Raw genomic sequence first — 15386 nt, forward strand, 5'->3', positions numbered from 1 at the left:
AGGTCTCCTCCACAAAGTTCCACCCCAAAACTTTACTGGGATTTTTAAACTCCTGTTTCCCTATACCTGTGCTGTTTAATGGGGTTGAGGAACAACTCCAGAAAAAAGACCCTGGATTCTGGAAAATGTTACTGCAGCTGAACTACACTTTTGTTCAAACAAACTGTTGCTCAGGATTATGAGAATACAATGTATGCTTATTGGAAGCAAAACAGAAAGTAAGGGTTAAATAAAAAGTTTGCAGAGTATTGTACTCAAAACTTAGAAAAGTATCATCCACATAGTTTTGTTGGATTTTAAGGTTTGTTAAGGTCATAACTTTTCAATAGTAAGGTAAAGGAATAGAGAAAATAAAAACACCACAGAAGGTCACATCAGGTACCGTATTAAAAGGCACTGATTAAAAACAGGACACAGCAAACCATTTCAAAACAAACAGTAAAACAATGTTTCACTGAAAAACAATCATGAGTACTGATCATTGAAATTAGGAGTAGTTGCAGCTTTTCAGAGAAGATGGATGTGTTTGGTTGTCTTTCAGTCTCAAACAAATAATAAAGAGATCCCATTTTAAACTGAGAGGCCATGAACAATGAGCTCTGAGAGAAGAATTGAACATATCAGCGCTGCCTTTGAGTCCATTCAGTGAGACAAGTGCCTGTCAGGGTCAGATTCACTGAAGAAACATTCTGTGATATTTTACATATCTTAACATCAGCCCTGTGATTGGTTATTGAATATCTACAATAAAAAAATCCTCTCTTTTGCAGGAGGTGAAGTACTTCCAGTTTCCTGGAGAGCTGCTTATGAGGATGCTGAAAATGTTAATCTTGCCTCTTGTTGTTTCAAGGTAAGAGAACCAGCTCTGTGAGACAGTAGCACTTAAATGCACACCATGCTTTATTGACTGGTACTGAACTGAAAGAACAGCTACTCAGTTGCAGATTTGTTCAGAGGTTCACCTTTTCCTGGACATAAATGTCATATTAGTGTTTGGCCATAAATGATGCATTTGAAATGTTCTTATTAAGGTGAAAAGATTATTCAATTCTATTCAGTTAAACAATTATGAGGGGAAATAATTCCTGAAGAGACAGCAGATGTTTTGGAAAATTTCATTATTTAAGTTTTTTACATATCATTGAAGATGCAGGTCCCTGTGCAAGTTACAGAGAAATTACACATTTCTTGTAGCCATCACCAGTCTCTTCTACATTTCTGGCTGGATATTTGACTACTTTACTTGTCAGAAATATTAGAGTTATTCTAAATTGGTTTGTTTCCTTGCACAGACCAAGCTTTCAAACATAGATTTCCCCCAAGGGCCCTGGGCTTTGAGGGAGGCATTCAGGTAGCTGGATTTAAGCCTTTCAAAACCCATTTGATGTGTTATTGTGAATATTATCCTGTCCGACCACCCAGCCCTGTCCAGATAAAAGGAAATTGGTTACGAAGTTCAGACACAACCAATAGCAACCAAGTCTCAAACCTATCAGAACTTAACACTGCTGGAACACCAGTGTCACTGTTCACAGTGAAGCAAGTCTGACGATACTTTGGTCTCAGAGTGCCAAACAAGAAAGAAATTGGTGCTGCTTTGTTGAGTTCACTCAACAAAGCAGATGGAATAATGAAGATCATCTCCAAAGACTTCAACTTTACCTCAGATTAATAGGTAAAGGGTTTAGACAGTTTGGTGTTCTAACAGAACATTATCACAAACACACATCCAAACTGGTTTAGTATTAGAAAAACAACCTAACATTATGCTGCTTATGTGGCCCTGACCTTAACCGGACAAATATTTGTGAGCTGTGGTTGAAACAAAAGTCAAATCAGTGCCAGAAAACCAACCAATTAAAATCAGTCCTACGGTCCCATTTTCTGATTAAAGGAGTCACATATGAAGCCAGAATTATGCCAGGACTGTGTGGTGTCTTTAAGCTTTGCTAAATGACATTTAACAAAGTTTTACTGGTGTATTTATATGGACATCTGATTATATTATAAAATGGTAGAGCAGATTTGGGGAAGAAACCACCATCTGTTTATGCTGTCTCTGTTAAATGGTGGTTTAAGAAGCACTGGGTTTAATCCCCAACCTCGGTACTGAGGGAAGAATTTAACGGTTATTTTTCTATTTCGAACATGAAACCCAGTTAAAACTACAAGCAGTTGAATCAAAAAGTAAACAAACTCCACAAAATGGTGTCACTGTATACCTCGGTCTGTTCACCACACAGCTTCAACACACACAACCACCAGGTCTGCTGAAAGCATAGATCTCTCAGATTCAAAAAATCTAAGTTTATTCACAAGTCACCCAGGATTTACTCAACCAGCAGCAACAGAATTATCACACCTGTTTGAGAAACATAATTATTAATATATAGATTATTATTAAAATACAGTTTGTAATTTTGGAGAAAAAAATCTATTACATTTGGGCGTGTTATTTCGAGCACAAACTTCTCTAAAACCCCTTGGGTTCGGTTTAGTTTGAAAATGCTGTTTGTATGAATGGTGGGGAGCTTCACTGCCACAGACAGACTGTATGACCTCTGACCGCTGCTTCAGACTCAAGCAACAACATTCAGCTCCACTTGGATAGACCACTACAACACAAACAGTTCTGATGTATTTTACTAGCATTTACAGTGAGTGACAGAAATGCAACACCGTTGCAAAACTTAATAAGCTGATTCTGATAAATTTGCACCCTTCTAACTGACTGACTGGACAGATGAAGTTGAGATGAAGCAACTCTCGTTTCCAAACCAGACTGCGACGCAGTGCGGGCTGAGTTGGGTCGTACAAACTCAGACAGGAAGGAGGAGGGGACTTTAGCATTTAGCATTTTCAGCATCTATTTTTAGTTAATTACTTTACAAAAGCATAATATTAGTAAACCAAGACTTGATAAATTAGTCAGATTGCAGCAAATGATCTGACTTTTTTATAAAAATAAAAAAAACGAGTAACAAAACAAGTTTGATCCCCCTCTTTTAAAAATGGAGGAGCAGTTGCTTCCCATGTATGAGTACATATTTGAGCCTAGTTGTATAATTTTGACCCTGTGTGGATTAGAGAGACAATCCACAATAAATTCAGACTTGTGTATCCAGTTGTGACTTTTAAAAAAACGTATTAAAGCTGTGTTTTCTAATCAGTCCACATCATAAAAAGAACAGTTCAAAAGCTTAATTGAAAACCCAGCTTTAAATGATTTTCACACCATTGATGAGCGGATGTAAGTTTTTGACTGGAACTTTATGTGTTTAAGTTGTTTAGTATTGAATCGGTCTTATAAAATAAAGGACTTTCTATTCAGTAGAAAATTAAATGCAGAACATCAAAGAGGTGTAAACAATTGCCTAACGTAGTAAAAGATCAATAAAAGGAAACATGGTAAATTGATCAGCAATGCTTTCTATCTCCGGACAAACATTGTGGCTGCTGCATTTATTGTTATCTACGCTCACACAGATAAACAGAGTGTTTCAGTTATTTATCATGCTGATTCTGCTTCATTGCCTCTAGCAGCGATCATTATTGCTTCAAATATGTTCAAATGGAGAAATCAGCTCAGCAGGTCTCCCTTCTTCCTCCAACTTGATGAAATATTAAAAGTTGTGCATTCTAAAAAAAAATATGGCTACTTTGATGCGAACACATGTGCTGGATCAGGAAAAGGTGTTTAATTTGAGCTGGCTTCTCAAGTTTGATTATAGAGGGTACAATGCAGCCACACTGCAGTGCAAATATCCACCCATATTCCCAAACTTTGAACTTCGTCACTTTAAAACCACAAATTTCAATGCATTTTATTAGGATCTTAATATGAAATGCCAGCACCAGTTGTGTCCTTGTATTCAGTCTCATTTGATCTGATACCCCTAAATATAATACAGTTCAGCTGATGACTTAATTTCCATTATAAATGCAGCTGTTCTGTGAAGGTTTGCTAGAGAAAATTGGTGAACAAAGAGCATAATGAGACCAAGGAACACAGCAGACAGGTCAAGGAGAACGTTGTGGAGAAGTTTAAAGCAGGGTTAGGTTCCAAAACAATATCCCAAGCTTTACACATCTCACAGAGCTCTATTGAATTCATCACCGGCAAAGAGTCCGGCAAACCTACCAGGACCTGCCCACCCAGCTAAAATTATAGACTGGGGAAAACCATATTAGTGAAAGAAGTGTCTAAAAGACCCATGGTAGCTCTGGAGCAGGGGTATCAAAGTCCAGTTCTCGAGGGCCAATATCGTGCAACTTTTACATTTGTTCTGGATCCGAAAAATGGCTAAATTATCTCCTTAGCATGCAGTCAAATTCTTCTGAGTTCTGCCAGGAACTAATGATTTAATTCAGGTGTGATGAGGCAGAAGACACATCTAAAAGTTGCAGGACACCGTCCCTTAAGGACTGGACATTGGCACTCCTGCTCTAGAGGAAATGCAGAGATCCACAGATGAGAAAATCTGTTTATAGGACATTATTAGTCCTGTACTCCACAAATCTCACCTTTATAGAAAAGTGGCAGGAAGTTAGCCATTGTGGAAAGAAAACTGTAAGAAGTTTCTGATGTAATTTGTCACAACCCTGGGCATACAACAAATAGGTGGAGAAGGTGCTCTGGTCAGATGAGAACAGAATGTAACTTTCTGGCCTATTTGCAAGATGCTTTGTGGCAAACAGCTTTGACTGCATGTCACCCTGATCACACTATCCACATAAGGGTGGAAGCACATTGTTGTGGCGTTTCGGCAGGAGAAAACTGGTAAGAGTTAATAGGAATGTGAATAGCAGTAAGTAGGTACAAGGCAATCCTGGAAAATAAAAATAATATTAAAGGCTGCCAAAGACTTGAGGCTGGGCTGAAGGTTCACATTCTAGCAAGAAAACGACACTAAACCTATAGTCAGAGCTACTATAAATAAGCTTTAGGTCAAAGCTTGTTCATGTGTGGCTCAAAGTCCACACTTAAATCGAATTGGGATTCTTTGGCAAAATTGGGAAAACTGGTGCTCCCAGACACTCCTTATCTACTGTAATCTATTGGCTCAAGGTGGCTGAATATAAATGCATGCCCCACGTTTCATATTTTATTCTAAAAATAAAATTGTTTTAGAATAATTTTAGGAAACCATTGTTTCCTTCCACTTCACAATTATGCACTGATGTGTCCATTTATCACATTAAATCTCAACAAAACACATTAAAGTTTGTGGTTTTAACATGACTTAGGTAATGTTACGTTTGCACAGCAGTCCTCTCATTTTCTAAGCCTGTGATGGAGCAGGCTTCAAAGTAGCCAAAGCAGTCAGAGGTAAAGTTAGCAAATAACTTCGCAAAATCATGTTGGCATGTTGGCAACACGTGAGTCCATGTATTATTCAGCATCTAATTTTTCTTTCTAAATCTGATTCATTTATTTGTTTTGTTGAACATGCAAGGGTCTTGTTGCATGGCTGAATGATGGTTAATGTAGATGAGAAGCACTAACTTGATGAGATTGTTTTTCTGCTCAATTACTATTGATAAATTGAGGATTAAAGAGTAACGTTTCTCTGAATGCATATCGTGTGTGGGCTTCAGATGCACTACGTGCAGAGCACAGCCTGCGAGATTTTACTGACTGATTATTTGATGGCAAAAGCTCTTAGTTGCCTGCATGAGATCAGTGGTTTCTATCACATACTACACACTCAAAGCAAATCATCCAAACGCACGGGTAACATGCAGGCTGCTTTATGCAATAAGCTACTTACAATCTATGCAACAGCAAAGACTGAATGAGATGTTAATCCCTCCCTCTTTCTCTCTCTCTCTCTCTCGCTGTCCGTATTCCTCTTTGTCTTATCTCTGTCTGTTGATGTTTATGAGCATTTTGTTTAAATATTTATATTTTTTCTCACTATTTTGAGCACTTAGAAAAGCCTGGCTGGAGCATGTGTGTTTTACACATGGATGTATGACTATCCATTCTGCCTAGTATCATTATTTTAGATCTGGGTTTTACTATTGTGCATACTTCCTGATAAACATGGATCAAGTGATGGAAAGAGACATTAACTACAATTAAAATTGTCTCTGCAGACAGTGGTGGAGGCAGCTGCAGCAAATTTTACAAATCAGTCCAGCACATGAAAATGTAAAAGCAATCAAAGTGCTTATTTAACTCAACAAGTGCAAGCTGATGCTTTGAGTCTGCAGCGCTCCTAATCTTCCCTGTGCCCGCCTGCTTCTTGATAAAGTCAATGAGGCATAATCAGACTGGAAGGTGTTTCCTGTTAGGTCACAGTTGGTGTGCTTCGACTAATCACCGCCAGCCCGCTCTTATCCACTTTGAGATCATTTATAGAATATGTGTGGATATCTAGCTTTGTCTGACAACATGGATGCCAGTCCCAGAGAGCAGCAGGGTATTCACCTTCTTTCAGCTCTCTCTTCTAGCATCTTGCTGGGATCCACAGACCGGCTGCTTAACATTATGCATAGTACAGTAGGGCTTATCTAGGGGTGAATATCCTCTCTTGCCCTACGGCATGCCTGTCCCCATTTTTTCACTCCCAATGCCATCTGTGCACCAACCAAAGCGGAAACTAGATTATCCCATGAATGCGTCGGCCAAATCAATGGCCACCATATTTGGAGCCTCCTTATGCTTGTATATAAAAATCTTGTTTTAACAGAGACAAATACTGACAAAAGAAATCCATAATGATGTTTTTTTGCGTCGTTCTGATAAGGTCTTGAAATGTTATATATAACATGGAGGACAAGCAATTTAAACAAAGTAAAGGCATTCGGATTATTTGTGTTCTATTTTTTTTCTTTAATTTCCATGTGTGCATCTTGAGCAGCAATAGTGCAACACATGTCCTCATGAGACAAGATGGTGCATCATATTGGGCTCACGAGAATAAAATAAATCACAAACTTTGTTTCAAAGAATCAGTAGTGATGAAGAATATTTCAGTTTAGGTTTAAATTGTAAACATATTGGGGATTTTATGAAAAAAAACAAGAAAAAAAGTAAAACATTGAAAATGCTATTTTTTTATATTTGTTTTCACAAATATATTCAAAGACTCAAAAACCTAAAACTGTGTTTTAATGGATATCTGTTCAGTGTAGAACTATTCACTTCTGGTTTGACTTGTTTAAGACTTTGAGGTTCAGATGCAGTCCAGATTATATAAAGTGTGAAACAGCATGTTTAGCGCTGAAATAAAATCAATGAAAGTGGTGCAAGCTTCTTCAATTTTTTTGTAAGTCAGAATGCTGTGTTTCCTGCGTGTGTTGACTCTGTCAATACAATAGTACTCAATAACTTCTTTGGCTTCTTCAATATAAGAGTCCCAAAATGCCCACTGACTAATAGACCTGGTTTTAATGTTCATGTTACACATTGTGCCTATATCATCCATATATTGGCCTGATTTCAACATACATATTTCCTTTAGATTTAGACCAACAAAAATGCCTGATCTCTAGTATTTAGGCCTAGACGTAAAATTAAAATTCGCAAAATCCATAAAAAGTCTGCAAATCATTAAGAAAAAAAAGCATGCAGCATGAAAACAGCTTAATCTGTTTTAGTATGAATATTTTTCAAAAGTTAATTTGACAAAAACATTTACATTTTTGTATTGTACTGGTCAATGGACAACATGCATTTTTATCTAAAGTGTTATTGAATACTGGACCTTGACAGGGTATGCACAGACTCTGTGTCACCTGAGACAATGTTCGGTGTGTCTTAATGAAAGCAAAATTATTTAGCAAGAATTTCCAACCAGAACTACTGCACTCTCATACAGCATAAGCACCTTTGTTATCAAGTTACCTGCAGTATAAGAAACTATTAATGCTCCAGCAAACCAAGACAGTTTGGACAATTTTATGCTCCAAGTTCTGTGGGAAATGTTTGGGGATGGGCTCTTTCTGTCTTAACATATTTGGGCACAATTAGGCAAAGCAAGGTCCATAAAGACGTAGTCTAGGGAATTTGCTGTGCAACAACTTCAATGGTCTACACAGAGTCCTGACCTCAACAAATTTAATCTGAATTAGAAAGAAGACTGCAAGTCACGTCCTCTCATCCAACATCAGTGTCTTGCCTTATGAGTATGCCTTTGGTAAAATGTAACTCCCCATAAGCACATTGCTAAACCTTTTGGAAATCCTTTTCATACGATTTAAAGCTGTCGAAGCTGCGAAGGGTTAGCCAACATCATATTAAACCGTTGGATTAGAAATGGAATGTCCCTCAGGTTCATATGCATGTGAAGGGAAATGGCCCAGTACTGGCAATAGTGTAGAATTGAATAATTTTTTCCAGCATCTGAATTCAGATTTCAGTTGAAGTCTTCATGTAAAACTGTTTTGGCCCAGATTGACAAGTTATAAATAAAAAGTCTATAATAATCTAGGATGAAACTCTGGACCCCAAGCATACAGATACCTCTTCACTAGATGATAATGAGATTTATTTTATAACTTTACGTTAAACCTCGTTGTTCATCTGCCTTGGAGACATTCTGCCATCACTGCAATTGAGTCACAGAGATGCAACCACTGTTTAAGGCTGTTGTTCTGGGTGCAATTTATGGTTTATGCTGAACAACTGACATTTGTCTTTAATAAAAACAAACTTTACTTGATTTCTAATGACATCAGGAAAGAATCGTGTCAGCCTTTACATCTTGGCATTTTAGATGTGTGTTCTTTTCATCTGCCAGTGCAGTATAAATATGTTAATATGTCATCATGCTTACCACCATTTGTTTTGCTCTGAAATCACCACTTTTCCACACATTGCTATCATTTCTGCAGTAACACAACTGAAAAGAATGAAATTCATTCATACAGGTCTTTAGGTTTAAGTATATAGGTTCTATTTGTGTACCTTGTCAATTTTTTAGTCTAAGTTTAAACTTAGACCCCTTCAGAACAGGCAGTTTTCTTTGGTCAAAACCTGGATGTTGCACATAGGTCTAAGTGAGGGTCCTAAATGCACATGGTCAGCTATATTGTTGCAATATGTGCCCCCACCACCACTTGTACATATATCTACAAGACTGATAAGTACATAAGTCTCAGAAGGATCCTTTCATGCCAATAGTCAAATCTTTGCTGCTGAGCTGGATAAACCTAAACTACAGACTACTGGGAGGAGGGCACAAAAAATTGTCTAAAACTCCAAAGCACTTTCTAATAGTGTAATTTCTGAATCTTTGAATCTTTCTGACCAATAAAACAGAAGCTTACTGATGACCTCAATTAAGTTTACTTCACTTTACTTGATTAAACAATACATGATGAAAAAGCTGGTTTTGACTGTATTTCACGTTTTTGTTGTATCTGACCTTTTTTCTCCATTTTATTTAGAAACAAGGTTAGATCAAATTGAACACTCTGACTCCATCTGCTTCTGCATTCCCCTATCACTCCTTACAGAACATAGGGGTGGCGGGACCTTTCAGTTGATTGAGAGGTGTAAAGAACACCTGTGGCTCATGGAATAAAAAACTAATCAGTCAGAAAAGGGTTATGATACCATTTCTAAGGCTTTGGGACTCCACAGAGCCACACTTAAAGAATGGATATAACATGTCTCAGAAATAACTGATTTCAGCTGCTTGTAAATTAACCTGTTTACATTCATTAGAATGCATCTCATGTGTTTCCATATGGGCCATGTTGCCGGGCAAATATTCAAAGTGTCATCTCTATTCACTGCTGAGATAGGCTGTAACCCCTCCATGCATACCTAGAAAATGAAAACTGGCTACAGCAAAAGAAAAGTGACTAAAAATGTTAGAATTACATGTGATAGATCAATGACCCGAGGTGCACCCTGCCTCTCACCCAGGGACAAAAAATATATAACATAAAGTTTGGTTTATATATTTATTAAAAAAGGCATCATTGGGTGGTTTTAGGTGGCTTGAAACACATTTTCAAAAAAACAAGTGGCAAAAACATTCTTACCGCCTGTTACAACTAATGTCGTAAGGTGCTGTTAATGTAAATCTAAAAGTGCAGGCACCTCACTGTGATTGGTGGACCCAGATGATGGATGAATACGGATTGTATATCTGGGTGGAGATGACACTGCTGCGGACAGCCCGCAATTCATCTTCTGCTCATCCCAACCAGCTAACCTTTGCTTAAGGAGCACCTTTGTAAACACCTTTGAATTTGTATGTTACATTGAGGAGTTTGTAGGAGTGGGCTGGCCTTTATTTTGATCATAGTTTTCTCCTTTCTGTTTTAGTTAGGGAGGTAAGTTATTGTTATATTATTTATTTATACTAATGAGGTCAGTTTCATTTTCAGATAGTTTCCATTTCTTTGTAGTTTTGGCATAAAGTTCATTCTGATTTACACCCAGCTCATTTTCAGTGTTAAGATCTAAAGTAAAAACATATTGTAAATAAATCATTATTAATTGTGCAGATGTGTGTTGAGGCTGCTTGAGGTCTGATGAGGATGGTTCATCTCCAAGTTGTGGTCTGGTAACCCCTAGACACCTGACTATTTGTATGCTTTTATTTATTTCATGTTTGGATCTGTGGACAAATAAACCAAGCTCGCATTCTCTTGAGAACCAGCATAGCAATTCAAAGCTTAGCAAGGGTAAACAGTCCCATGAAAATCTGCAGTTTTGACCAACAAAAACTCCACAGGATTTTTAAAGCCCAACATCCATCAATTTTCATCTGTGGTTCACTATGTGCTTTTATTTAGCCTTTATTTCAACAGGATTTCTAAGCAATCTGAGAATAGCAGTCTTTGGCAAACCTTTGGAGTCAGTCAACTATACTTTTAAATATAGTTTAGATTGCTTGAAGTTGAGTTCCTTTAAAGAGCTTCTAAAGAGTCAGTATCTTACCTGCTCTTTCTTAGTCTTCAACCTGATGAGACTAGTTTTCCATGTAATCCATAGGTATCCCTTAACCAGGTTTAAAGCAGATTTCTGCCACTTTAAACAAATCCATAGCAGTTCATTGTAACGTTAATGTTTAAACCTTTGACTTGCCCTGATATTTACAATAAAAGCTCTATTATTATTTATAATAAAGCTTTTGGTAGGGCACAATCCATGGCAATCACCTTCCAATGTGAAAATGTGCAGCAAAACCAGACATGTTCAGCAGATCCAGATAAAATTACAATTTCAGATTCAGATCTTTGTTCATGCCCCAGTGGGCAATTAATTTCGCAGCAAGTCACAATAAAAATATATAAAAACAAAGCAACATTTAACTAGAGGGCATGGCACTCAATGCAGCAGCTGCAACCAGTGGGGGTTAAAAACGAAAAATAATTTTAAAAAAGCATATATAGTGCTGATAGAACTAAAAAAGTAAACAATAAATAAATTAATAAACAGATTAGATGGAATTAGCATATTAAATTCATCGCCTTAAGGTAAAAACAAACATCACTGAGAATTACTGAGAATGTTAAAAGCTGTTGCTCCAAACCGACGGGAACCCGAACCAGGATCCAAAGGGTATGAAACTCAGATTGGATGGGGTGAGCACTGACGGACATGAATGGAGCTAGCTTTGTTCCAAGTGTGGTGGTTGTACAGGTCAGTCAGACAGCTTTGCTGAGTACCTGCTATTTCCCTGCAAAACATTGACAATTCTTAATAATGTTAGCACCTACTATTTCCCTGTCCTGGGTCCCTGCTAACATTGACATTGACAATGCAGTTTTGTCTCTTACACTAAAGTTCCCATACCAGCAAATTAAATTAAATTACATAAATCAAACTTCAGTCTACTGTCAATCACAGTGTCCAGATATTTATAAGTATGAATAATCTCAAGCCCCTGCCCCATGATGGTTGATATCTAATGAGCAGGAGGCTTGTGCCTAAAATCCAGATCGTCTCCTTAGTCTTGGAGAGATTGAGTTGTGAAAACGACTGAAGGACCATTTTCATCTTCATGCAGGAGGCTGACAATAGCTGAGTCATCTGCAAACTTTAAAATATACCTGTTGTTACACCCCTGGGGTGAGCCAGTAGAAGATGACAGCTCTTCAGACAGTTGTCCATTTAAGATCATTCTCTGGGTTCTGTTGTTAAAAAATCCAGAATCCAGCCTGTCAGAATAAAATCCAGATTAAGTGATCTAAACATTTATCATCAATGATGTGGTTGGACTGTGTTAAAAGTAGATGAGATATCAAGAAAAAAGAGCTGGTGGTGTAGGGGTTAAGCATGCAACCATGTGCAAAGGCTATAGTCCTTGGTGCAACTGTCCCGGGTCCGAGTCCTGGACTCAGCGACCTTTGCCGAATGTCTTGCCCTCTCTATGCCCCTCTTTCCTGTCTACTTGCTATTGAAAAATGAAAAATAAAGGCCTCTAGTGCCGCAACAAAATATATATTAAAAAAGATCAAATAAAACCCTTGCTGCCCTCAAGATGTTTAGATATCAGATTACGCAGAGTAGCAGTGGCATCTTCTACCCCTTGTTTAGCCTGTAACCAAACTGCAAAGGATGCCGAGAGTTTTCTGTAGAAGCACTTTTTCTAGCAGTTTCTCAAAATATTTCATAACTAAAGAAGTCAGAGGCGTGGGTCTAAAATCATTAGAACCTTGGGGTGGATGTGTTTGAACACTGTAACCACTATAGACTGTTTCCAAATTCTAAGAACTTTCTGCTGAGTGAGGAAAGCCGGAAAATGTGACAAAACGTTGGAGAAAGTTGCTCCAAGGTGGCTCTAGACTGTTTCCGGGAACCTGTAGACTGAAAACCACATTCGCTTGCAACTCGCCCATCTTATTTCAAAGAGAGCATTTGACGGAATGATAGAAGATGTGAGAGAGAGGTTGTTTTCTCAGCCTCTGATGCACACCGGCCTGGTTACTTTGCATCGTTTTCCGGCTTTGTTGACAAAGTTAGTTACTATATCTTAATTTTGTTAATGACTTTAATAATTTAACAGATACTCCGTCCATATTTGCTTAACAATACAAGTTTCACATGTAGGTCTTGTTATGGACCATGCAAGTCTTCTTTGTATTTAACTACAGATGTTTATATTGATAACCATCTAAGACAAACGTGACCCCTTATTAGGGGTTAATAAGGTAGGATTAACATGAACCTCTGTGACATTTTGAAACTAGAGTTGTCTTAACATAGCAGATACCTTATATTGCCAAAAGTATTTATCTGTCTACTTTTACATTTACATTAACTTTAATGACATCCTATTCTTAATCTATGAGGTCTAGTTTGTTGATGGAGCCACCATAACCAGCAATAGCAACTTTAGCTATTCTGTAAACATCTTCCTCAAGGTTTGGGAGTGTGTTCATAGTTAGATGGGAAAACCAGAATTGCCGTTTCTGCTCTAATTCATTCCAAATGGGTTCAAGAAGGTTGAGGTCAGGACTCTGTGCAGATCAGTCAACTTTCTCCACACCAAACTTCATACACCTGCAGCCATGGAAGTGATTGGAACACCCAGAATTCACTGATTTGGTGGTGTGACCCAGTACCTTTGGCAATGTGGTGTATATGCTTTTATTTTAACCCCTGCTTTAACAAGCTGTTAGTTATATAACTAGTCTCTGTTTCGGGAAGTCAGATTTGTAGAGTTAAAAATACAACATGAATGACATGAAGTTGGAATTCTGACTGGAAAGAGTTTATATCCAATATGGCTGCCATGCATGTCTGAAGCTACGATAAAAACAGTTTATTAACGCTTCTGATTACAATTGGTTTTTATCTCTTCCAAACAGTGGCACAAGCAGTGCTCTAAAATATAAATTTGTATAAAAAACATTTCTGTTTGAACACTTAAAAAAAGAGAAAAAGCGCAGCACTTTATCAAGTCAAAGGACTCGGAAGCGTTTCACAATACAATAAGTTATCCACCCATTAACACACTGACAGTGAGAGGCTATTAGAGGGGCAGCCATACAAACGGCAGCTTGCCTGCTGACCACCATCAGCAGGCAAGCTAGTGAAATGTCTTGCCCAAGGACACGACTGAGCTGGAGGAAGCAGGGGTTTAAACCGGCAACCCACCAGTTACAGGCCAAACCCTACCAGCTGAGCCACCGTTCAGCTTGTTCTATTGCTAATAGTAGTTTAAACCGAAACAAACAACAAGTACCACTGTTGTCCAATTAAAATCCATTCAGAGACAAATTGAACGTACGATAAGAAAGCTATACAGTGGTCGAAATATGTTGAATCCCTACTGATTTTGTGAATTTGGTCATTGATATTATGCTGTTTGATTTCAATGCAGAGAGACAATCGGAAATCTTGAATAAACTCATCACAAAAGTCATATATGCATTTATGTACTATTGAGTGAAATAGGTATTTTACTAATTAATGTACATGTACCGTACAGGTCCATCTTAATTTTGCCAGTGAACAGCTAAAAGGTTGAGAGAAGGCTTGGGAGAAAGTAATGCGATCAGACAAGAAACCTTAGGGATCCAGAGAGTTTCTGTGCAGAGGAGTGTCAATAATCTCACTGAGGTTTTTACAAACGGAAATATGTTGATGCTGCGTTTGCCAACGAAACTTTTTCTACAAAGTTCTAAGACCTATGTAAGACTTAGGTATTTAGCTTACTATATAATTCAAGTAAGATCTCAGAACCTCCTAACAAAACCCATCTTCACTTTTGAGGGTTAGGTTCAGGGTTAGAAAGAAACATGTGGGGTTGCTTTCTTATGACTGGGTAAGAAGTTAAATATGGTAAAATGGTAAATGGACAGAAATTGGAGTTGATTCAGGCAAACAGCATGCAGGGGCCTGCAAGAGTTAGAAAACCTTCCACCGCTTTGCTTACTATCTGCTAGATTGGCTTTGATTAAAGCTTATCCTCCATTTTTTTGTTCACCAGTTGATAGTCTGCTATGGATTATTCCTTTTTTTGAGGGTTATACAATCATACAATGAAAAAAACCCCATCATAACATGTTCTGTCTTTCAAAAGACAAAATCTATCTCAACACAGCTTCCTAATAGAAAACTGAATGATAAATTCCATTTCTTATGACATTTTTTGTTCTGTTGGTCATTTAATAGACCTTATTTCTGCAGCCCATTCAAGAATACACATTTTATGTTCAAAAGACTTGTCACCAGCATGGTTTTTTTTCATAGTCAAGCCCCAGTCCTTGGTCCTGATCAGCAGAGAAAAGTAAATCTACAGCTAAAACCTTAGCTGTATGATTCATACTGCAATTGGTTTGCTTGGTAGGTCAGGAAGCTGAGTTGGATGAACAAGAGGTTTATGGAAAATTGGTTTCCTTAATCTCAGCGTACAGAGAGCCAGATAAAAACAGCAGCGTCGAGCAGTGTCATGAGGATTTCTCTTTCTGAC

At 37.8% G+C, this 15386-nt stretch overlaps 1 protein-coding gene across 4 annotated transcripts in view; it reads left to right on the forward strand.

The window, feature by feature from the left end:
• Nucleotides 1-15386, forward strand: part of slc1a7a (solute carrier family 1 member 7a) — an 88039-nt gene that overhangs the window by 24639 nt on the left and 48014 nt on the right. For all 4 annotated transcript variants that reach the window (XM_047367301.1, XM_047367303.1, XM_047367302.1 and 1 more), the window contains one exon: nt 771-850. In XM_047367301.1, the coding sequence (XP_047223257.1) occupies nt 771-850 (80 nt within the window). The remainder of the gene's footprint in view (nt 1-770; nt 851-15386) is intronic.

Source organism: Girardinichthys multiradiatus, chromosome 6 (assembly GCF_021462225.1).
Source record: "Girardinichthys multiradiatus isolate DD_20200921_A chromosome 6, DD_fGirMul_XY1, whole genome shotgun sequence".
Lineage (NCBI taxonomy): Eukaryota > Metazoa > Chordata > Actinopteri > Cyprinodontiformes > Goodeidae > Girardinichthys > Girardinichthys multiradiatus.